The sequence below is a fragment of the Eptatretus burgeri genome, chromosome 14 (genome assembly GCF_056783735.1).
Source record: "Eptatretus burgeri isolate ZD-2024b chromosome 14, Ebu_testis_v1, whole genome shotgun sequence".
In the NCBI taxonomy this organism is placed as follows: Eukaryota; Metazoa; Chordata; class Myxini; order Myxiniformes; family Myxinidae; genus Eptatretus; species Eptatretus burgeri.
The window spans coordinates 12628353-12652571 of record NC_140974.1 but is presented as its reverse complement, the minus strand read 5'-3'; the positions used below and the strand labels follow the sequence as shown (position 1 = coordinate 12652571).

General features: G+C 46.4%; 1 protein-coding gene across 4 annotated transcripts in view; it reads left to right on the top strand.

The window, feature by feature from the left end:
• The window catches only part of LOC147012671 (frizzled-3-like), a 75652-nt gene that overhangs the window by 24349 nt on the left and 27084 nt on the right, over window positions 1–24219 (top strand). For all 4 annotated transcript variants that reach the window (XM_085853733.1, XM_085853736.1, XM_085853734.1 and 1 more), the window contains one exon: window positions 17309–17526. In XM_085853733.1, the coding sequence (XP_085709859.1) occupies window positions 17309–17526 (218 nt within the window). The remainder of the gene's footprint in view (window positions 1–17308; window positions 17527–24219) is intronic.

Genomic DNA, 24219 nt, shown 5'->3' with positions numbered 1-24219 from the left:
CACCACAACCGCCATGACCTTTACCGTCGCAACTCGCCACCATCGCATCACCGTCATCTCGCGCCACTCATGGGCACCGATGCTGGACTCGTGTAGGGCGCACGTTGAACAGCGTGTACAAAATCACGGATTTTCTGCTTCAAAAACGGATCCAAAACGACACACGCACACTTTTTGCCGTCCAATCGGTGAGCGAGGGGCGACTGGCCCGCCCCAGGGCGATCGATATATGCAAATTTGTGGATCAAAAGCCTTCACGCCCACTTTTTCTCGGGCCAATGGGGAGCGAGTTGAAAGGTCAAAGGGAGGGGGTCAAAGGCGAAGTTACGGGGGATAAAAGGACGGTGTTCGTCAGTCAAAGGAGTCGTAAAAGTCGGAACGAGGAAGAAGGGAGTCGCAAAGGAGTCAGAAGAGAGTCAGCAGAACGGGAACGAGAAAGAGTCAGCAGAACGGAGGCGAAGGAGTCGGAACGAGGCGAAGGAGTCGGAACAGAGAGTCAAGACTTCGCGGGCGGTGGAGCTGCTCGTCGTGTGCGTTGAAGTCGGAACGGAGGGGACGAGCTGTGGAGAGGCGGCGACACCGGACGAGGGGTGCTCGCGTCGTGCAAGGAGCTGCGCGCCCGAGGGAGGCCGGCAGCGCGACCTGGCCGAGGTGGAGACGCTCGTCGCACATAATAAAGATCCTCTATACCCCGAGCATCAGCAACCCCTCCTGTTTCCCCCCGCGCTGAGATAGTGCGACCAAGGGGGCCCCGTTCCCACCCCCCTGCCAGGCACTGTCTACGAGGCCCGCGGGTTGCGGGGCCATCGCCGCTCCGCGTCTCATCACCAGACGGGTAGGCCCGACCAGGTCTCGGCCCCAGGCCTACCTCATTCTTGAGGGTATTTCTTTTCCTTGGTTTTGGGTATGTGTTGTCGGCGCCGTCTGTGAAGTAGAATTGTATAAGTGTTGCCGTGTGCTCGGTAGTCGGAATTAGCTCTGCACTGTGTTTTCACTTTTATGTTTGCTTTTTGTGTAAATGGAATTGTGTTTTCTTTTTTTGTGCATTTGGTGGAATTGTATTTGTGTGCTTTCCGTTCGTCGCGAATAAATGTGCTTTATTGTTGAACTGTTTCCCGCTTCGCTTCGTCTTTTTCCCCATTGAACCCCCATCTTGCTTCACGTAAAGGGTTGGTAGTGGGCTGAATACGCCCGATAATTAATCGAACCGTCGAGGTCGACGATAACACCGCTCGGTTATTCTGATAGTCGGAACGGGTCGCTTAAGTGGCCCGTGTCCGAAGTCGACCTGCGGCGAGGTGCGATCGCCCGGTCTACCCTCCGCGTGGGTACTTAGGTAGTTCGAATTTGGCGAGCAACCCTATCCCACGCGGGGGCTGATTGGCTCGATCGCGGTGAGACCGAAAGGTCCACCCGTGACTGGTTCCCGGCGTTAGTCCGAGAGGGTCACGACTGGATTGTCCGTCCGGTGGGCGACGTGCCGCGATTCGAGTTACGTGGCCGTCAGCACGCCGGCGGGCGCGAAGACCGCAACACTGGTGTCAGGAGTGGGATACAAATTCATCGCCCTCCTCGCGGCACTGGTATCGGAGAACAGGAAAACGGGCTGTCCTGTCTCCGGCTAAATTCACGGGAATCGGTCCAGGGGTGAGAGAAGCGACCCCCGATTCCCTCCAAATTACGAGCGAACAAATTAACCCTTCACGAGAAGCAAGATGGCGTCTCAAGGCGAGCGGGAGCCGGGGGTATTAGAAATGGATGTAGAATGTGTAGAATCCATGGTCCAGGATGGAATCCCCGAGCAGGAAATGTTGATTGTGCAGGAACACGGACTCGCCCAACTGAACCCAGGGCCCGAGGTGGGTGCGGCAGCGGCCGCGGTGTATGACACCTCCCCCCCGCTGTCCACCAAGACCCTTCCCCAACCCGTGCCGAAACGGCTCAGCTGAGTGCATCCAACATGGCCCAGCTATGCAGCCATGCTGGCGGCAATGAACGAAAAGATGAATGCGAAAATGATCGAAAAAATGGATGCGAATATGAAGAACGAAATGAAAGGCATGAACGAAAAGATGGATGCGAATACACAAAAAATGGATGAAAAGATGGATGCGAATACACAAAAAATGGATGAAAAGATGGATACAAATACAAATGAAGTGAAAACGACGATGGATGCGAATACACAGCAAATGAGGGAAGAAATGAAAGAGCTGCGGGGTGAGACGCAGAACATGGGCCGATGCCTGCAGGCGGGCATGAAGGCCGTGACCAGGGAGCTGGGAATGGCGACTTCACGTGTGGGAGCAAACGAGCTGGGTGGGGGTGCAACGGCTGACAGGCCCGCGGTGGAGGCGGGTGAAAAAATAATTCGTGGAACGTGTTGGGCGAGGGTCGTGACGATGACCGAAAGGGAAAAATTAAATGGGGAGACCAAAACGTGTGAGACGAGACACGAGGTGACGACAACGGAAATAATAGTTGAGACAAGGGAGGTAAAGGGTGAAGAGTTGGCAGAGACACGGGAGATGGGAACGATAGAGGGAAGACTACACGATGAAGACGGGGTAAGTGACGCACACACACACACGGAGGTAGTGGAGGATAATGGGGGTGAGCTCGCGGAGCGTGTAGGGACCCGGTGCGAGCAGCGGGATGGCCTCCTCCAGGAACGAGGGGAGGGAGTATGCCCCCTTAAGGCGAGTCACGACCAGGTGAGTTCGGTCGTGTTTTGCGAGGTTGAGGGGACGGGTGCTGTGGACGGGTGCACGGAAAGCTTGGGGGGTATAGAGGCCCCGGAGACCCTTGTGGGGACACGAATCCCCAGTATGGTTGTCCCTGTGTGTGTGGTGCAAGGTGTGAGTGCGTCCCCGTGTGTGGAAGCGACCCCGTGTGTGAGTGGTGTGGTGGCGATGGTGCTGGAGTGCGTGCTTCCCAGCACGCCGTGTTTGGATGAGGCACCGTGTGTGGATGAGGAACCGTGTGTGGAAGAGGCCGTGTGTGTGAGTGAAACGGCCAGTATGAGTGAGGAACCGCGGGTGAGTGCCCTCACGTGTGTGGGTGAGGCACCGCGGGTGAGTGCCCCCGCGCGAGTGAATAGAGCACCACGTGTGAGTAGTATGGTTTGTGTGAGTAGTGAGGCACGCGTGAGTGAACGGCCGTGTGCAAGGTCGCTGTGTGCCAGGGAGACCGTGTGTGTGAGAGAGCGGTATGAGAGGGAGATGTCGGTTGGCATGCGGGAGCACGCAGCCGCGTCTCCCCGTGTGAATGTGATGGTGTGGACTGTGTGCGTCGTGACACGCAGGTATGCGTGTGTGGAATGGCGACGGAGACGGCGACAGAGGAGAGAAAGCCGAGTAGCGGCTGTAGTTGTTTCGAGGACCGTGCCGGGTTCACCCAGCAGTGAGCACGCGGTTCGTGCTGTGCAACGCACGAGACCGCCACGTGCTCGCTTGCGAGAGTGAAGTCCCGGTCCGGAAACGCACGCGGTGGATTTGCCGATCCCGCGGACGGACAAAGTTTCGGCAGGTAAATGGATTTGGACCGGACGGGTTCTCCACGCGATCGTGTGTGTTAAGCTCCAACGGGCAAAGCACATGTGTTCGCGTGGGGAACCCCTCGAGACGTGGGGCTTGTTTTTTTTATGCGCACGGTGACGCCATGGCTGCACGTGGGGTTGGAATCCGGCAGGAGGGGTATCTCTGCCGGATGGTCCCGTCCAAGGAGGGACGAGGAACACGTGCAGCTGCATGACGTCACGGGCAGGTGCAAAGTGCGCGAGCTCTGAGTTGCCGCGCAGGTGCTGCGCATGGAAAAAAAAAAAAAGCAAGCCTCACTTTCGGGTGTACAGGATTCCTGGGCAAGGGGTGGAAGACCCCCTTACCTGGGCACAGGATGGAAACTAGTTAGGGGGAAGGGTTAGCTTAGTTAGACCGACTTCATGGGGCAGGGGTAAGTCCTCATGGAGTCCGTGGAATGGATTAGTTAGAGGGATTGTAGCCAGATTTAGGTTGGGAAATAAAATGGGATATTTTGAAGACAGTGACAGACTTTGGATGTGTAGAGGGGACGTAGCTTAGCTACGTAGTGTTAAAAGGAACGTGCTGTAGTATAAGGGACGACGTGGGAGCACGAGTTAGTTAGGGGATGTAGTTAGGAGGATGACAGAGTTCAGTGGTGTGTGTGTTGAAGAGTTGGTGAGTGAAGTGGAAGCATGTGCTTGGTGAGTGAGTGAGGCCAGCGGGTCTGTGTGAGTGGAGCGAATGGGGAATGCATGGTGCGATGAGTGATTGGGGGGAGGAGTGACTCCCGCCCAAGGGACCCCGGGGTCAGTATAAAGTGAGTTAGCTGGGTTAGTCAAATTGAAAAATGGAGGTCGTTTTGTTGTTGGTGGGAAAGTAGGCTCGAGACCCATTTGGAGGGGTGCAGGAGCCCTGTTGACGGGCTTGGGAGCGTGGCTGCGAAAGGTGAGTATCGCTGAGTGGGTACCCCGGGCACCAGGCTAGTCGGCCGCGGTAGGCCATGGGCCCATGGGGGGCCGGGATAGAGTAGTGGGCACGGGTGCGCCTGCTTGGTGCGGGGGCCCGGGCGCCATTAGCCGCGTGGGCAGTGTTGTGGGCACGGGTGACCCTCGGAAAGGGGCCCGGGAGGCCGGCCTGCCACGTGTGCGTTTCAGGGGAGGTGCCATGGGGGCACTCCCGGTGTTAGGGAGCTGGTAGGCTCGGAGGCAGTGTAGTGCCCGGGGGTGCCATAGCGGGAGATTCGGCAGAGGGTCGTGCCTGCCAAAGGGAGCCACGTGTCCCAGCCAGGAGACCGTGTGAGGGCACGGAGAGAAAATTGGGGGGCGAGGCCCGAAATTGTGAGGACACCAACACAGGCGACGGGAATCTGGGTTGTTAGAACCAATAGTTTAAGCGAGAGGCGCTTGTTGAAAGCCCCGGGGTAGTTTAACAGTTAAATGGTTAGGGTAGATTAGGAGATGTACCCCTCCGCACCATCCATCCCCTCGCTCTCGTTGTGGGCCGCTGGACCCACTTTGGGTTAGATCGCCGAACTCTGGGGAGGCCATTCTGAGGCTTCGCTGGGCCTCGACACAGGACGTTAGCTCTCCCTTGTTCCCCTCCGGGAAGGGAACGTAGGGGTTGGGAGTAGGCTAGGTGACAGGATAGGTTAGCCGAACAAGGACGATAAAGGGGGTTAGGGGACGATTTATAGTGGGGGAGTAAAAATAAAAACAACAAAAAATAAGTTGGGGCTAAATTGGGGTTTGACAAATTAAGGGAGTGGGTATGTACAGTGACAGGCAAAGGCGATAGGTTGGGAGGGAGACAGGTAGGTAGGTCCGAGCCCGCCTTCCAAGTGGCCAGCACCACCGCACTCCCTCCACCAACCTCCACTGAACGGCAAAGGCTGGCCAGCTTCATCTGCTGGCTGCGTTGCTGCGAGGCAGAGGCCGGCCAACTTCATCGGCAGCTGTTGTTTTGCTGCAAGGCCTGTGCCATCGGCTGGCCGTGTTTTGCTTCAAGGCCTGTGCCGGCCACTTCATCTGCAGCTGTGGTACTTCAAGGCCTGTGCCGGCCAGTTCATCTGCCGGCTGTGTTTGCCTGCAGCGGCCTTCTTCTGCGGGCTGTGTTTGCCTGCCACCTTTGCCATGCCATGCCCACTGCCCACGTTCACCAGCCCCGTTCAATTTTTGCTTTGCCCCCCCTGTTCATTTCCATGTGCGCCAGGATCCGCAAGGCAACAGTTTGCAAGCTGCAAGAACTGCCCTGTTGGCAGCTACAACACGGGCCTGCAGTGGCGGCCCGTGCACCGTGTTTGTGTTCATGCATCCATTCGTTGTGCTCATTGCGTGTGCCACTTGAGCTGGCACGGAGACTACGTTTGTGCGGCCCATGCACCGTTGTGGTTCACTGAGTTCAGTTCAAAAGGGAAGGCCTTGGACTGCGTGTGAGCAGCCAGCCACGTTCCCTGTCACCTGCATTGTTTGAGTCAGAGACTGCATGTGGGCAGCCTGGCTCCCTGCTAACTGCTTTCTTTTGCAGAGTTCAATGATCCTGGGCCATGGTTTAGTGTAAAATTTGTAAGTTAAGGTAAGATGTACTGTAAATATGAGTGCGCCCCCCGGCATGTATGTCTTAGCGCCGGCAATTTTATTTAAGTCGTCCGTGTGAGTGAGTTTGTTTAGGTAGTTACGCAGCCCTCAGGTTATTTATTTTGGGGACACGAATACCATGAATGTCGCACTCAGGGATCCGTAGGTAAAATGTACTAGGGGAAAACTACACATGATGGCACACGAAAATTTGACGACTCGGGACGAGTCTGTAAAAAGGGAAGGGGGTAGTGTTGTGGTTACCAGATTCGCAAACCACCATTCAGGTCCCTTAGGTGAGGTATCTCGGTAAGTGCATGTGTAGTTAGGCCCAAACCCGTTGTCTAGTGGGAATACATGTCATTTATACGTGCTGCGACTCTTTAGGATAGCCGTTTTTCTTTTACTATCTTTATTTTGGACCAATCGCCACCATCACAACCACAACAACAACCACCAACCACAACGCCGCTTCACCACAACCGCCATGACCTTTACCGTCGCAACTCGCCACCATCGCATCACCGTCATCTCGCGCCACTCATGGGCACCGATGCTGGACTCGTGTAGGGCGCACGTTGAACAGCGTGTACAAAATCACGGATTTTCTGCTTCAAAAACGGATCCAAAACGACACACGCCCACTTTTTGCCGTCCAATCGGTGAGCGAGGGGCGACTGGCCCGCCCCCAGGGCGATCGATATATGCAAATTTGTGGATCAAAAAGCCTTCACGCCCACTTTTTCTCGGGCCAATGGGGAGCGAGTTGAAAGGTCAAAGGGAGGGGGTCAAAGGCGAAGTTACGGGGGATAAAAGGACGGTGTTCGTCAGTCAAAGGAGTCGTAAAAGTCGGAACGAGGAAGAAGGGAGTCGCAAAGGAGTCAGAAGAGAGTCAGCAGAACGGGAACGAGAAAGAGTCAGCAGAACGGAGGCGAAGGAGTCGGAACGAGGCGAAGGAGTCGGAACAGAGAGTCAAGACTTCGCGGGCGGTGGAGCTGCTCGTCGTGTGCGTTGAAGTCGGAACGGAGGGGACGAGCTGTGGAGAGGCGGCGGCACCGGACGAGGGGGTGCTCGCGTCGTGCAAGGAGCTGCGCGCCCGAGGGAGGCCGGCAGCGCGACCTGGCCGAGGTGGAGACGCTCGTCGCACATAATAAAGATCCTCTATACCCCGAGCATCAGCAACCCCCTCCTGTTTCCCCCCGCGCTGAGATAGTGCGACCAAGGGGGCCCCGTTCCCACCCCCTGCCAGGCACTGTCCACGAGGCCCGCGGGTTGCGGGGCCATCGCCGCTCCGCGTCTCATCACCAGACGGGTAGGCCCGACCAGGTCTCGGCCCCAGGCCTACCTCATTCTTGAGGGTATTTCTTTTCCTTGGTTTTGGGTATGTGTTGTCGGCGCCGTCTGTGAAGTAGAATTGTATAAGTGTTGCCGTGTGCTCGGTAGTCGGAATTAGCTCTGCACTGTGTTTTCACTTTTATGTTTGCTTTTTGTGTAAATGGAATTGTGTTTTCTTTTTTTGTGCATTTGGTGGAATTGTATTTGTGTGCTTTCCGTTCGTCGCGAATAAATGTGCTTTATTGTTGAACTGTTTCCCGCTTCGCTTCGTCTTTTTCCCCATTGAACCCCCATCTTGCTTCACGTAAAGGGTTGGTAGTGGGCTGAATACGCCCGATAATTAATCGAACCGTCGAGGTCGACGATAACACCGCTCGGTTATTCTGATAGTCGGAACGGGTCGCTTAAGTGGCCCGTGTCCGAAGTCGACCTGCGGCGAGGTGCGATCGCCCGGTCTACCCTCCGCGTGGGTACTTAGGTAGTTCGAATTTGGCGAGCAACCCTATCCCACGCGGGGGCTGATTGGCTCGATCGCGGTGAGACCGAAAGGTCCACCCGTGACTGGTTCCCGGCGTTAGTCCGAGAGGGTCACGACTGGATTGTCCGTCCGGTGGGCGACGTGCCGCGATTCGAGTTACGTGGCCGTCAGCACGCCGGCGGGCGCGAAGACCGCAACAATATATATATATATACTTCGAGAATATATATATTCTCGAAGAAGCAGTGCAATGGATTTTCCACCAAAAGATAATGACAAATCAGCGGGAAAAACCTCGCCAAAAGAAATGTCAATCATTGCACACATCTCGTTTTTTTTCAGACAACTGTTACGAACAATCTCACTCTCACTCTCACTCTCACTCTCACTCTCACTCTCACTCTCACTCTCACTCTCACACTCACTCACTCACTCTTGCAAAATCCCGTCTCCTGCTGCGTGGGACAGGCTAACAACTTCATCCATGTTATTATTTATTAGGGTACCCAGTCAAATGGACTTGATACCTATTGTTTTTTTTCTATTTATTTCTTATTTCTTATTTTAATTCCGCTGGCAATTTGCGGGTTCTTTCGCTTTAAAAATCATTTTCTCAGGAACGGTAAGTCCGATCGACACAAAATCTCCACCATAGTATGTATCTTTTTTGATAGCAAACTTAATTGGTAATTGTGACGTCATAGGTCACGTGGTACGGGCGCCATCTTGAAAAACCGATAAATTTTGGACCTCTGTTTCTCTGAAACGGTGCAATGGAAAAAATGTTCGCTTCATACATTTGAATAAGCTCCTCATGGGGAACACGGGTGATTTTTCGTGACGTCATCGGTCAAGAGGTGTGCCGGTCGAAATTCGTTAGGTACAACGCTGCATAGGAAAAATCTGAAATTTATTGGTCCTCATCTGCACAACAATTCACTGTAGAAAAAATATATTATGACGTCATAGGTCACCTGGTTCGGCAGCCATCTTGTTTTGAATTTTTTTTTTTTTAAACAATCTTCTTCTCCAGACAGCCAGACAGATTGAGGCGAAACTTTACACACATTCCCCATGAGGTCCTTTTTCAAGTTTGTTAATTTCTTATTGATCGGTCACATAGTTTGGCGACCATCTTGAATTTACCCGAAACCTTCAAACATCTTCTCCAGAACGGCTCGTCAGATCAAGGGGAAACTTCACTAACGTATTTAGCACGAGTAGGGAATATAACTTTGTTAATTTCTAATTGATAGATCACATGGTTTGGCAGCCATGTTGGATTCAAGAAAAAATATTAAATAATGTTTTCTCTGGAATCGCATAACCTATCGAAGAGAAAATTTACAACTGTCATCCTCCATGATGTCTGTATTCATAGTAAAAATTATGACGTCACAAGTCACAGAGTTTGGCGGCCATCTTGGATAGAAAAACGCACCTTATCCGATCAACACCAAACTTCACACACGTATTCCATTACAGGATTGGAGGCAGGATGTAAATTTATGATGTCATAGGTCATATAGTTCGTCAGCCATCTTGGATTGAAAATTAATAAATTTTTGAAATCTTCTTCTCCAGAATGGCTGGACAGATTGAGGCAAAAATTCACACACACTTTCCCCATGACATCCTTTCACAAGTTTGTTAATTTCTAATTGATAGGTCACATGGTTTGGTGGCCATGTTGAATTTACTCTAAAACCTTCAAACATCTACTCTAGAACGGCTGGTCAGATCAAGGGGAAACTTCACATACGTATTGCACACGAGTAGTGAATATAAGATTGTTAATTTCTAATTGATAGGTCATATGGTTTGGCAGCCATGTTGGATTCAACAACAATCTATATATTAATACTGAAGGAACAATTTTGTGCTCCTCCGAGCGGTCGAGTCACGTTTTTCTCGGTACTGTGATATGGACTGAAAGAAACTTCGTACCTGTAAGAGTCAATCGCACACAGTGGCAATAGTCAACTTTCAACTCTGAAGCAGAATGAACACTTTTCGTTTTACATTCGTTTACATGGCGACGTGTGACATCACCGCTGAGAGGCGTCAGGACGTCATGACATCATCGGTCATTCGCTGATGTCATTACGTCCGTCGTCGACAGACCGTTACCGCTGAGGTGTAATTCCACTCCTCGAAAATAGCGTCTGCAATATAAAACCCTCTTCTGCACATGCTGACTACCTCAGAAGGTGAATTTGACACAAAAAATGTAACAAGAAACATTGTATCTTCTATGTATTAATACTGAAGGACCAATTTTGTGCTTTTCCTAGCGGTCGCTTGACGTTTTTCTCGGTACTGTGACTGAAAGAAATTTCGTACCTGTAAGAGTGCATTGCACATAGTGGCAATAGTCAACTTTCAACTCTGAAGCAGAATAAACACTTTTCGTTGAGACCGGGGCGAGGAGTGAAGAGGCGGGGGCGGGGGATGAAGAGACAGGGGCGAGGAGTGAAGAGGCAGGGGGCAAGGTTAGCAAATTTTTGGGCGGGGTAAGCAAATTGAAAGCGGGAGGGGGGGCGGGGGAAATGGGGCAGGGGATGAGTGGGCGAGGGTTGGGATGAATTAGGCGGGGTTGAGTGTGAGGGGTTGCACAGGGGGCGGGGGATGAAGAGACAGGGGCGAGGAGTGAAGAGGCGGGGGCAGGGGATGAAGAGACGGGGCGAGGAGTGAAGAGGCAGGGGGCAAGGTAAGCAAATTTTTGGGCGGGGGTAAGCAAATTGAAAGGGGGGGGAATGGGGCAGGGGATTAATGGGCGGGGGCTGGGGTGAATTAGGCGGGGTGAGTGCGAGGGGGTGGACAGGGGGTGGGGGCAAGTGGGACGGGGAATCAAGAGACGGGGGGCAGGGAGTGAATAGGCTGGGGCGGGGCCGGGGTAATTGAATTTTTGGGCGGGGATAAGCAAATTGAAGGCGGGGGTGGGAGGCGGGGGGGATGGGGGCAGGGGCGGGGGATGAGTTGGCGGGAGCAAGCACGCCCTGTCCAGTCCATGTCCCTCAAGTGTGGGTGAGCTGGTGAGGGTGGTTGAATGAACGGAATCCGTCTGTGACGGGGTTTCGGCTAGTATTAAATATTGTTTTCTCTGTAACCACTTATCCTATCGACGCAAAACTTTGTGACTATCATTTAAAGGTCCCCTGACATGCAAAAGTACTTAAATTTCATTTATACATGTCCTAGAGGAGTTTTTCATCGTGATTTCAGATCTGACAATGTTTTTTCACAATACTCATTCTGTAAAATGTAAAATTAAAAAAAACAAACGTCTTCGGGAACGCCCCTAAAAATTCTCCTGAAAGGGGCGTAACCCACATGATGTCACGTACAGTATGTCAAAGGCTGCACGTACATTACTCGGGTTGGTGGTCTACGTGATTATATTGGCTTCCTGTGTGTTTCCACATTTGATTGGTCGACTCAATCACTTCGTTCGTTTCTGCTTTTAAAAAAATCTAACATTTGGTTTTGAATAATGGATGGCATGGACTTTCACTTGTCTGTTAACAATAGTAAGTGTGAGAGAAATGAAGGATTTTGGTCTGAATCACATGGAGAATTGTCGGATAACGTAGTCGCGGGAGGTGAAGTTCAGCCAGCTGGAAATGAAGTCCGGCCTTACCAGTTCGAGCCCGAAGCAGGACAAGCAGAGAAAAATGGCGATGACTTTCCCGGAGTTCATGATGATCGGGAGGACATCGAAGGAAGACTCGGAAATAACAACTGGTTCGACTAAATCCTATTCGTAATTCAATAATGTAAATTCTACTTGCATACTGCTCGATATCAGAAATATTTCAGTGAGGTGATGTGAACAGCGCAGCGGACATGTTGCTTCGCGGCGAATTAATCACAAACAAGGCCGGCGCGTGTCATCGGCCGTATCTCTCCGCGCATAAAACGAAGCAATCTCGCTGTCCGGATACGATGAAAACTTGTGTGCAGAACACACCTTGTGACACAATTGTCTTGTAGTCCGATAAATCTGACGTTCTGTTGCATTTTTATTTATTTTATTCCTACTGTCGTCATGTAGCACCAGTAGAAAACAATGAAGAAAAGAGAGTCATAAAATAAAGCTACAGCATGTCAGATTTATTGGACTAGTCTAGACTCTAGAGTTGACAAGTAACTTGTATTAGCATGCACACAATGTATAAGTCAATGCGTAAGAGTCCCGAGGATATGAGGCCGTGTAATAGGACAGATAAATTTGTCTTTCATAGTTGTGCAAACATTTTTTCCCCTTTTCTTTTATTACAACATTTTGGCTAAATGTTAATGAATAGCATGCCAATGGAAGCAGTACCTTCACTTTAGAGTAAACCCATGTATGTCGAGTGCAGCCATACCTGGCTTGCATGTATGTGGAATCATACCTACCCCAGCAGGCTGGTTTCAACGAACAATTCAATAAGCTGCAAAATGTGGGTGCAGGTTTTCACATTGTTTGATTTTTAAATTATCTCCTTGTGCCTTTAAATGATGCAATATTAATGGTTAGTATTTTACTTGTATGTCCCTGTAATGTTTTTTTTTAATGGACAGGTTAAACAGTCAAATTTTATATTTTGTGTACATGGTATAGCCCTTTATTGTGCATACATGTATTGGATTTGTATACGACTATGACAAGGTAGTAAAGGGATAAATAATTGCCTCGTGATTGTTGTGCATACATGCCTCAGAAGCATCATTTCTTGTCTCTGTGTGTGAGGAATGAGGGGTTGGGATGAATCGAGCCCGTGCTCAAAGTCACTGTCTTCGAAGTGGGCGCTGCAAATGACGCTCGTGTCGCTGGGGCCTTTCCAGTTTCCCCTCGTCAACTTCACTTTAGATGTCCATATTCTCCGACGATTATCATCTTTCGGGAATACATGAAGGCTTACACCGTCTTTGCTTGTATTGCTGCATCCTGCTACGATACATCTTGCAGGCATTTTCGAAAGTACAGCTAAAACGATTTAAAACTTTCGCGAAACAATCACTGGAATTAAGACTATCACAGAGATTGCACGAACATGTGCAAAATGCATTTGTACGTACTTTATAAGGCGCGTGACATCTCGACTCTCGAGTCAATCCACTCTGTGCGAGTTACTGTATGCGACGTCACGTTCCGTTTCGCTGAAGTCCATTTTTTTTAGGGGCGGGGCATAGTACGTTGTGAAAGGTTCCGGAAATGATCGAAATATTGCTCTAATTTCCCCATTTTTGATTAGAAAAAACAAAACGGGTGATTTCTTCACTAGGAAGGTCAAGTTAATACATAATAAATAACTAGAGGGAGAGCACTCGGGAGAGTGCAAAACCTCCGCCGCCAATACTGCTGGGTCACTTGAGTGAACCTGATATCCTATTTATTGTAGGTCAAAACGGATCAGGCTCCACTGAACCACGATTGAATAAACGAAACGAGATCGACGAGCATGTAGAAATGCCAAAGAAATAAAATCGAAATTGTTTTGAAAAAAAAGTGGCAAAATTTCTGGGTTTTTTTTTTTTTTAATATTTTTTGGGGGGGTTGGAAATCACTTAAAACATGTATATATGCAAAAAAAAATTTCAAATATTTTTCAAATAAAATCAAAATTTTTTTTGAAAAAAGTTGCAAAATTTTCTAATTTTTTTTTTTGGACCAAGTCCAAAATCTAATGGCATGATGCTTGGACCATACCTAATCCCCCCCCCCACCAAGTTTCGTCGAAATCCGTCCAGGAGTTTTTCCGTAATACTGTTCACAAACAAACAGACAGGGGTGAAAACAGAAACCTCCATCCATCTTCGATGGCGGAGGTTAACAAGTTTATTTTTCATGTCAGGGGACCTTTAAGTCTCATGTTGTATCAAAGGCGGACGTCTGGGTACCCGGTCATCACTGCCAGCAGTTTTTAAGCGCGGTTCTAGTTATTGTTGTTATTATTACTATTATGTTTCCGTATGCAGCCTGTGGCTGCTGGTTGCATCATCACTGGCAGCACGGCTGCAGCGGCCCTCTTTCCAATAATCTGGTACTCATTCTTCCGACGTCGGAAGGATGACAGGCTGAGTCCACCCACCTGGTGTTATGTAACAGCACAACAGGGGATCAAACTCGGTACCCTAAGATCTTAAGCCAGCCACCTTAACCGTTTTGCCAATACCAGGCTTAACTTCATAAGATAACTGCATTATGAATCAAGTGGATTATGGATTGATATAAAATGTGTATTATCACAGGAAGACCTGATTTGCATTGCTTTGCTCTGTCCAACTTCCTCCATTCTGACAGATGAATGATACCAAAATATTTGGTTTATTTAGTCATTTCTGACATGCATTCCATCCATATTGAGACTTATACAGTCCCTTCAGAAAGTATTCACACTCCTCGACTTTTGTCACATGTGTTACATCCTGAATTTAAAATGGATTAAATGAAAAATTTTTGTCACTGATATACACAAAATACCCCATAATGACAAAATGAAAACATGTTTTTCGAAATTTTTACAAATCAATTGAAAATTAAAAGCTGAAATATCTTGCATGAATGAGTATTCAACCCCCTGAGTCAATACTTTGTAGAAGTGCCTCTGGCAGTGATAACAGCTTCAAGTCTTCTTGGGTATTTCTGTATCAGATTTACACATCTGGATTTGGGGATTTTCTCCCATTTTTCCAAGCAGATTTGCTCAAGCTCTGTGAAGTTGGATGGGGAGCGTCGGTGAAGAGCAATCTTCAAGAGTTTCCACAGATTTTCAATGGAATTCGAGTCTGAGCTTTGACTGGGCCATTAAAGGACTTTCACTTTCTTGTTCTGAAGCCATTATAGTGTTGTTTTGACTGTATGCTTGGGGTCATTGTCCTGTTCGAACATAAATCTTTGCTGTAGTCTGAGGTCTTTTGCACTCTGAAGCAGGTTCTCCTCAAGGATTTGCCTGTATTTGGCTCTATTCATTGTTCCCTCTATTCTTACAAGTCCCCCAGTTCCTGCCACTGAAAAGCATCCCCATAGCAGATTCTGCAACCACCATGCTTAACGGTAGGGATGGTGTTAGGTGGGTGATGAGCTGTACTTGGTTTCCGCCAGACGTAGTGCTTTGCATTCAGGACAAAGAGTTCAATTTTCGTCTAATCGGACCACATAATCTTTTGCCTCCTGCTCTCAGTCTTTCACGTGCCCTTTTGCAAACTCCAGGTGTGATGTCATGTGCCTTTTTCTCAGGAGTGGCTTCCATGTAACCACTCTTCCATAAAGCCTTGATTGTTGTCCTTCCGGCAAGTTCTCTCATCTCAGGCAAGGAACTCTGTACTTCTGTCAGAGTGGTCATTGGGTTCTTTGACCAAAGTCCTTCTTGCCCGGTTGCTCAGTTTGGTCGGAAGAGTCTGGGTAGTTCCATATTGGTTCCATTTCCTAATGATGGAGCTCACTGTGCTCTTGGGAACTTTCACCACTCAGAAATAGTTTTATGCCATTCTCCAGATCTATGCCTCCTCACAATTCTATCTTTTAATTGGATCTTCATGGTAGAGTTTCTGTTCCACCATGCACTGTCAACTGTGGAACCTTATATAGAAAGGTGTGTTTCTTTCTAAATCATGTCCAATCACTTGAATTGGCCACAGGTGGACTCAAATCAAGTTGTAAAGACATCTCAAGGATGATCAAATGAAATTGGATGCACCTGAGCTCAATTTGGAGTGTCAGCGCAAAGAGGTCGAATACTTATTGACACAGAACATTTAAGATTTTCGTTTTTAATTGACGTGCAAAAATTTCTAAAAAATAAAACAATTCCACGTTAACATTATGGGGTATTATGTGTAGATCAGTGACACAAAAAACTCTAAAAAAAAAACCTTACTTTTGTGTCTTTTTGTGGGATAATGTTTCAATAGGTTAAGGGTATTCCCATGGGTGGGAATTACAGCCCCCCTACTAGTTGATATTTTTCTTATTTTCTGTGAATTTTCATTTATGCAGAAACTTATGAAGGAGAAAAATAATTAGGATTAGCTAAAATATTATCTCCTACATGTCGTTATATTGATGATATTTGTGTGGTTAAGTATAATTTATTTGATAGACAGCTTCACATGATTTATCCAGATAACCTGATTGTAAACAGGAGTGGTGATGATTGTACAGTTGGTACATAGCTTGATGTGTTGGTTAGAGTTTAAATGAATGGTTTTAGTCCAAGTATATATTATATATCATAAAGTTGATGATTTCAGTTTCCCTGTAGTCTTGCACACCTTTCCAGGTAGCAATGTACCAATTAAAATGGGTTACAATGTCTTTTCATCTCAGATACTTAAGATTTGCAAGAATTTGTTTAGTAAAGGATGATTTTGTGGAACATGTTGAGGGTTTTTTCCATCATGTTAAACAAAGGATATTTGGCTGATTGTTTGATCAGGTCTTGTGAGAATGTCTTTTGACTCCATCGTCACCTTTTATTTAAGTTTGGTTGGTTTTCATGTCAACAAGTTCCTATTGCATTTGATATAATAATAATAATAAATTAATTATTTTTGTGAGGTTAATTATTTAATTAATATTGTTGATTAAACATATACTGTATATTTCGAGATGGTATTAAAATATTGGAGTGTTTGGTTTAATGGAGATGCTGTGTCGTGGACATGCCGATGTGGTCAAGTGTTTATCACTTTATATATTATCATATAAAGTGATGTATGATTAAAGTTATTCAGATGTAGTAATACTTTAAAAGTAATGATTATATAATTTTGAATAAGGATATTGCATTGCTGTGTTGACTGACTGTCTGGACACAACCTTGAGGTTGTGGGTCCATTGATGTTGAGTAATCTACTGATGTGGACCTGTGATGGGTTGTGGATCGAATGTTTGGAGAGGTTCTGGGCTGAAAGGATCGAAACCTCAATGAAAAAGGGTGCCCAGCTGATGATCCGGGAAGTTGGGAAATCGGTCAATTCCTTACAAGTTAAGGTTATAACCTTTGCTTTTGTAAGTACTTACCTTTTGTAAATAAAATTGCTTTTGTAAGTACTTACCAGTAAAGTGTGTGTGTGTGTGTGTGTGTGTGTGTGTGTGTGTGTGTGTGTGTGTGTGTGTGTGTGTGTGTGTGTGTGTGTGTGTGTTCTTATGTCTGGCTTCCTTCTTGGGACGATGGTGCAGTCATTGGTCTTTATTTTGATTTAATACATTTTTAATTCAGGCTGCAACTTAACAAAATGTGAAAAAGTCAAGAAGTGTGAATACTTCCTGAAGGCACTGTAATGTCTTCCTTGGATTATCATAAAAGAGTAAAAGTAAGGCCACTGCTATTACTGTACATCATGAAAACTCACCGTTCTTGTTTCTCTGATTAAGGCAGTTAACCTAATGTAACCTTTTGTTCTCACACAAGGTTTTCCATCCACTAGTCAACCTCAACTGCCACCCAGACCTCAGGCCTTTCCTGTGTGCTGCCTTTGCCCCAACTTGCATGGATCCAGGGCCAAGCGGAGACGAAGAAGTGCCCATACCTCTTCCTTGTCAACAGACTTGCCTGCAGGTTACTGCTGCTTGCAGCAATTTGCAGCAGCTGTTTGATGTGGTGTGGCCAACGCATTTGGAATGCCAGAGGTTAGTTGTGGTTGATCCTGGATCATCCTTTCAAATAGAACATACTGTAGTTCAAAGGTTATCTTGCTATTATGTATGCAACCCTTTCCCCTCCACCCACCCCATCCTCGACTTACTCCCAACTCCTCTCAAACTTTTCCCTTCTCCTTCCATTCCATTTCTTCTAATTTGAGAACCCTCCTCCCATTCCACCATACCTATTCCCATACATCCCTTTCCCCTGCCCCCCTCTTAAGTGTGTTTTATGTGCTTTTGTGATGTGGTGGCGTTTTTGGATTTTTTACTCACTACCGACAAAGCATGTTCAAACCTCAATGAAAATGTTAAGTTTTTCAATCCTGATCTACATTACCTCCATTCTTCAGCTCTACTGACCAGCTGCATTTGTGGTCTTACGTACCTTGAAAAACTAACCGCGTGATTCTACGTCATTCCAAGGTATCATGTGCCTCCACAGTTTGGGTGGCACTATAATTGTTTGCCAGAAATGAATTTTTGGTATTTCTCATGAAAATCAGGGTTTGGCTCCAATTGCTGCAAATGAAGTTTTCCTTGTTTTTATTTCTAGCTGGTAAAGTTGTTTATTTAATTAATCTCCTCGCTGTTCAAGATTGATGAGAACAGTCTGACTGGGTTTGGTGAGAAAAGTGCGCGTCAGAGCCATTTAGAGGATTCGAGGTTTCACATTTTAACTTGCAATCATTTTCCACATTTTCCTTTGTCCATCATTTTTCTTCCTCTGAATTGTGAAGTGATAAATGTCTGGGGTGTTTAAATGGAATTAACTCGTTTAGAATGCTGAAAATGACTGCATTTATAAAAGAAATGGCATTTCCTGTGAGCCAGAGCTTTTATGATTGGCAAGCAGAGAAATGGTGATTATTGGGAGGCCCAGCACAACTCGGTGGTTTTGGATGACCCATTCTGATTAGGATCTGATGGTCATCAGTTCGAAACCCAGAGTGTGAGAGGTCATTTCCCTGAATGCACCCAGTCCAGTTCTGTCGATTACTTGACGGAAACCCAGGATTTAGTTGCTTTTGAGACGATACAAAAACTCAAGTGAGTAAGCTATCCTGGTGATCACAAATCTTTTGCAACTACCTTTCATTAGATACCCCCAAACAAATCTTGGGTATCCAGTACTCTCGCTCTCGCTCTCTCTCTCTGTCTCTCTCGCTCCATCTCTCCACCTCTCCACCCAATCTCTCTCTCAGTGGTCATTTTAATTTTTTTCTGTCTCATCAATGTTTCGTACAAATTTTGTGAAAAATAGGGGCAATTCCCCTGGGTGCTCACCTGGTAAAATTATGATACTGAGGAGGAAGTCAATGTGGGACAGAATCAGCAAAATCGACCAATGAACCAATGTTATGGCAAATACCTATTTTTTGTGAGCAAGCCCCCGCCTGCCCTCCCCCCCCCCCCGTAAACCACCCTCGACTCTGATGAAAAAAAAAAAAAATCATGAGCAAACTTTGGTCCATCTCCAGTGATGAAGGTTGTGGTCAAGTTTCATCAAAGTTTGTGTGTGGTTCCGGAGAAGAATGCAAATACCTTTTTCGGGGGCGGGGGGAGGGAAACCAAGCCAGAGCAAGGATTATCCTGGGTGGTTTGCCATTGCCTTCTCAGCGGTTTCCATCTGATTGATGGTGCACTCATTGATGCATTGCTCTGCCTGCGAAACACTTGGTCAACAATTTATAGTCGAGTCAAACCCAGATTAGACAGTACAGCACAACTCTCTCTCTAAGCTATCCTGTCTTCCTTGATGTTAAGCATCCTGGGTAATTCCTCTTGGAGAAGATGTGTTCTCTCAGTGCAGTTTGCTCCAGTTTTTCGGCATAATGACCCAATTCTAAAAACAATGTTTTAGGAACAGGCCATCTGGATAATTGTGCTTCATATTCATATTGATTTAACAATGAACCTTTTTGTTGATGAAATTGATGTAAGCCTCATGCAGCTGATGTACAGTACATCATCTTCCTTTTGCCCTGAAATTGGTAAACATCACTCCTGTCTGCAAGAACGGTGCAAAAACAGACCCTCTCAACTGTAGGTCAGTAAGCTTACTTCCAATACTTACAAGCAAAGTCATGGAATCCTTCATTGGTGTTAATGTCATCTTTCTTCTTTTCAAACAGCCTGAAATTTGCCGATCAGTTTGGATCTGTACCCAGTCAATCAACTCTGGAAATGTTGCTGCTTCTCTTCCAGCACTGGTTGCCTTCCCAAGATGTCAAACAAGATGTTAGGACCATCTCCCTGGATATATCTGCTGAATTAAACACAATTTAACATTTTGCTTTGCTTGCCAAGCTCGCTGCCTGTGACGTACAAGCCTATCTTAATGATTGGCTTTCAGGCTTCCTCCACTCACACAGTGAACACATTGTTACCCTCGCCAAAGGAGAGGGCATTGTATTTGGGTCCGTTTGTTTGTTTGTCTGGTTGTCTGTCCACACAGAACTTCGTGTTTTTATCCGCAATCGCTTGTCAGATTGAGACGAAATTTTCACCATTGGTGTGACTACTCATGTAGAATGTTTTGATGGTAATTATGATGTCATAGGTGACGTGGTGTGGCAGCCATATTGGAAAAACGGGAAAAAATTGGACCTCTGTATCTCTAAAACAGCACCAAGGAAAAAATTGAAACTTAGCTCGTAGCATGTACTCCTCATGGGGAAGGTGTGATTTTTTTAATGAGGTCATAGGTGCCCTCATTATGACATCATAATTGCATATGTAAAACGCCATATCCGATTGGTATGAAAATTTTTCAGGGATAAAATGGTCCACAGAAAAAAAATTCATTACCTCATCGGTCACGTGATTTTGGCAACCATTTTGTTTGGAAAAAAAAAAACCCTTTAAAAATCTTCTCTGAGGTGGCTCAACAAATTGAGGTGAAACTTTACACGTATGACTGCCTGCCCATGAGGAACAAAAAGTTCACACATATGATATAGGTCACATGGTTGGCAGCCATATTACCCTAAAATCTATAAAAAATATACCACTCAAAAGAAGTTCTGGTGAGGGTCTGCAATCTCTGATTGCCTTTTTTCTTGTTATCAATGGAACACTCTCTTCTCTTCCATTGAAAGCTGGAGTGAGCCAATTGGCAGTATCTTGGGTCCTCCATTATTGTTCTTCATCTACATAAATGACATCTCTGATGCTCTGGAAAACCTTCCTTTTTGCAGATTATGTCATACAGCGGCTGCCTCACTGTTGATCTGGAATTGATTATTTGCTGGTTAGATAAATGCAACATGTGTTTCAATCCCGGCAGATCTCACAGTCTCACATTATCGCTCTGGAAGGGTCATTAAATGAACCCACTTATCATTTTATTCCATGGTCATCCAGTAGAAGAGGTTGAGTTTCTTCAATTTCTGGACTTCACCATCAGCCATGATCCCTCCTAGACTGTCCATATAGCAAAACTGGCCTTCAAAGATAGCTGCAGGCTGGACATCCTCTATTGTTCCAGGTATTTCCTTGAAAGATCAGAACTACTCCCAGTCCACAAGGCCTCTGTCCATAGTTCAATGGCATACTGCTCTCCTCTATGGGCTGGGACTTCTGCATGACATATGTCTCTCCTGTAATCTGTGGATTTCTAAAGCTCTCAACATTATTGGCATCTCACATAATGAGGCTGAGGCATAAGGCCTGTTGCTCTCGCATCACGGACAGGTCAATGGCCTCTCTGTTTTATTGTTACCACTCTTCTCTTTCATCCCTCGAATAATCCTCAGCAGCTCTAGGATGGATACATTCTTCCAATCACCCCCTTAAAATTAAACTTTTAAAATTGAGGCTTTCCGAATACCCCACCTCTTTTGTTCCTCTTCTGCTTGGGAAACTGTCTTCCTGAGGCTTTTCGATTTCACTCTTCCCTCCAGGACCTCAAGACTGCAGTACACCACCATCTCATGCCATCTTCCATCCTTTTTCTGTCTTTGTTTCAACCTCCATTAACTTTCCCACATGCACTTGTGGATTATCTTTCCCATGTCATAGCTGTAGGTTGCTATCTTTCTCCCTCTCTCTCCTCGTCTATGTCCACCCTCTTGTTTGTGTCGCTCTGTTTCTTCACCACCCCACTGTTCGATCACTTAGCACTTTTTGTTCTTCCATGAGCTTCCATTTTGTACATTAAAGGTCTATCTGTTAATTTTACCTGCAATATAATTTAACACACTTAACGTTCTCATGTCATTCAGTATTGTTAGGAGTTGAAGGCCTCTTGGTTGCATCCTAGTGGGGGTGAGTTCATATCTCACTATAAGCCTCCTTTTGTAGGATTTAGATTGATTGTTCTAGAAATAACAAAATTCCATGAACCTTTCACATGATAAGATTGTTGTTCTTAACTTAGCTGGGCCATTCACAATAATTTTCATCCTAAGCTTAACTTCAAAAATATACTCAGCTATTCAGCTACTAACTTGCTACTTAAAACTTTAAAAACTCTGCTAGGTTGGAGATGACATGATAATTTAGTCTTTACCTTGTGTTTGACTTTTCAATGCTGTCAAGGTATCATGGGATGGGCATTCAAATCCTGTATATAAATCATCCATCCATCCATTGGGATCATACTCTGTACAGAGCGTAGGTGCTGCTGAAGCAGTCTCCTGGGCTAATTGGGCACAATCCTGGATAGGTCGCCACTCCGACGCAGGATACTCGAATGGCTCGATCATCCCAGCAAGCTGGTACTCATTTTGCCAACCTCGGTAAGGATGACAGGCTGAGTCAACCCCACCCAATATTAATTCAATGGCCGAGATATAAATCATCATCAACATCATCATGAGTAAAAACAATACCATGGGTAACCGGCACATTAACATCCACAATTGCAGGCGGCGTAATTGGCTCAATGTTCCTGCCACAATGCAATGCTGCCTGCTGTCACTCCTTCAGAACGTAAAATATTTGTTTCAGTTTTCTGTTGGGTTCAGTTCCACAGAACAACCCATAAATGCTAGTATCTCATTCTTTATTATGTTTGTTTGAGATTTATCAAACTGTTGCTTGTACCGCTTGCTCTTGGGTAACTGTTTGTTAGCCTGTCTGCCGGCACAGAGGGAGACGGAGTATTTGCAATGGCTTCTGTGTCTGTCTGTCTGTCCAGTTCATTACTTCTTTTTTTTTACCATTTGAGCTTTTGTCATCAATTCTTCAACAAACCTTTATTATGAGAATATGGAGAAGACAAATTAATAATTGGGTCAAAATGTCGAACAGCAAAGTCACAGTTTTTCTTAGATGTTGTTTTCGTCAAGTTTACTTTGAGTACATAGGGGAAGAGGATGGCCGTTGCATTTTGGGATGCTTTCTACTTTAGTTATGTGCATTTATGTTGCCCCCACAGCCCTTGTTGATGTTTTGTCTCCACCTTGAAGTTTTGAAAATCATCACTCATCCAATACCATTAGTATTGTTCATTTTAGGATACTTTTATAATAATTTACCCTTTTATTGGTTTCCTGTGCTGGTCCAGGCTAGATGGGAGAAACTTTATTTTCTTACCATGGAAAATCAACACATGGTCGATCTGTTAGCCCTTTGAACTTGTACACATTCCAGCGCTTCTGAATATAATGAATCAGATTTAGATTTTCAACGTTACCTGCATAAGCACTGAGCTGTGTTTAGAATATGGCAGTTTCATTATGTAACATTTTCCTGAGGCTATTTTTAAATTATTATCGTTATCTATTTGTGGGTTATATGATTTTTTTTTTCTCAGCTTTCATCCCCTCTCCCTGTCAAGGCTGGAATGCCCCAGGCAGTGTTCTGGGCCCAGTCCTATTTCTAATTTTCATCAATGATCTCTCTGACTCTGGGAAATCATCTTCGTCTCTTTGTTGATGACTCCAATCTCTACCATGACGTCCCTCATCCTTAAGAGAGGCAGGCGACAGCGTCTTCCCTCTCTTCAGACCTTGACAAAAATCAAGCACTTGGGATATGTCTTTCAATCCTGAAAAATCTCAAACTCTCTCTCTCTCTCTCTCCCTCTCTCTGAAAGGACCATCTTGCCACCCCCCCCCCCAATCTACTTTCTTAACAACAACAACAACAACAACAACAACAACCTTGTGGAGCTCTTGTAGACCTGTGACACGTCGCAGGTAAAAATCTTCTTGAGGAAGTACAGTTGTTCAAACTCCTGGATCTCACTATCAGCCATGATCGTTTTTGGTCAAACCACATTTCAATGTTTGGCTTCCAAAGTCAACTGCCGACCTGCCATCCTCCGTCGTACAAAGTCATTCCTTGGCACACTTGAACCCCTATCCACCTACAAGGCTGGCATCCACAGCATGATGGAGTACTGTTCTCCCTTATAGGTTGGCTGGCTCCCCTGCCTCACATCTTTCTCAGCTTTACACCATGGAAACCAAGGCCTTCAAGATTATTGGAATCTCCTGTGATAAAGCTGAGTCTGTGGGCTTATCACTTCGTCATTGCAGACAGGTCGGTGGTCTCTGTCTTCTTCCGCCTCCTTTCTGGTCTTGTACCCTCTGCTTTTTCCGTGCTTTGTCCTCCCCAGGTTTCTGCATGGCTCACATAGTCCACCATCAACCCTCTTCTGGTGAAACGACCTAAATCCAGGATCCATGCTCACCTCCACTCATTTGTCCTCTTTTACCCACCTGTGGAACC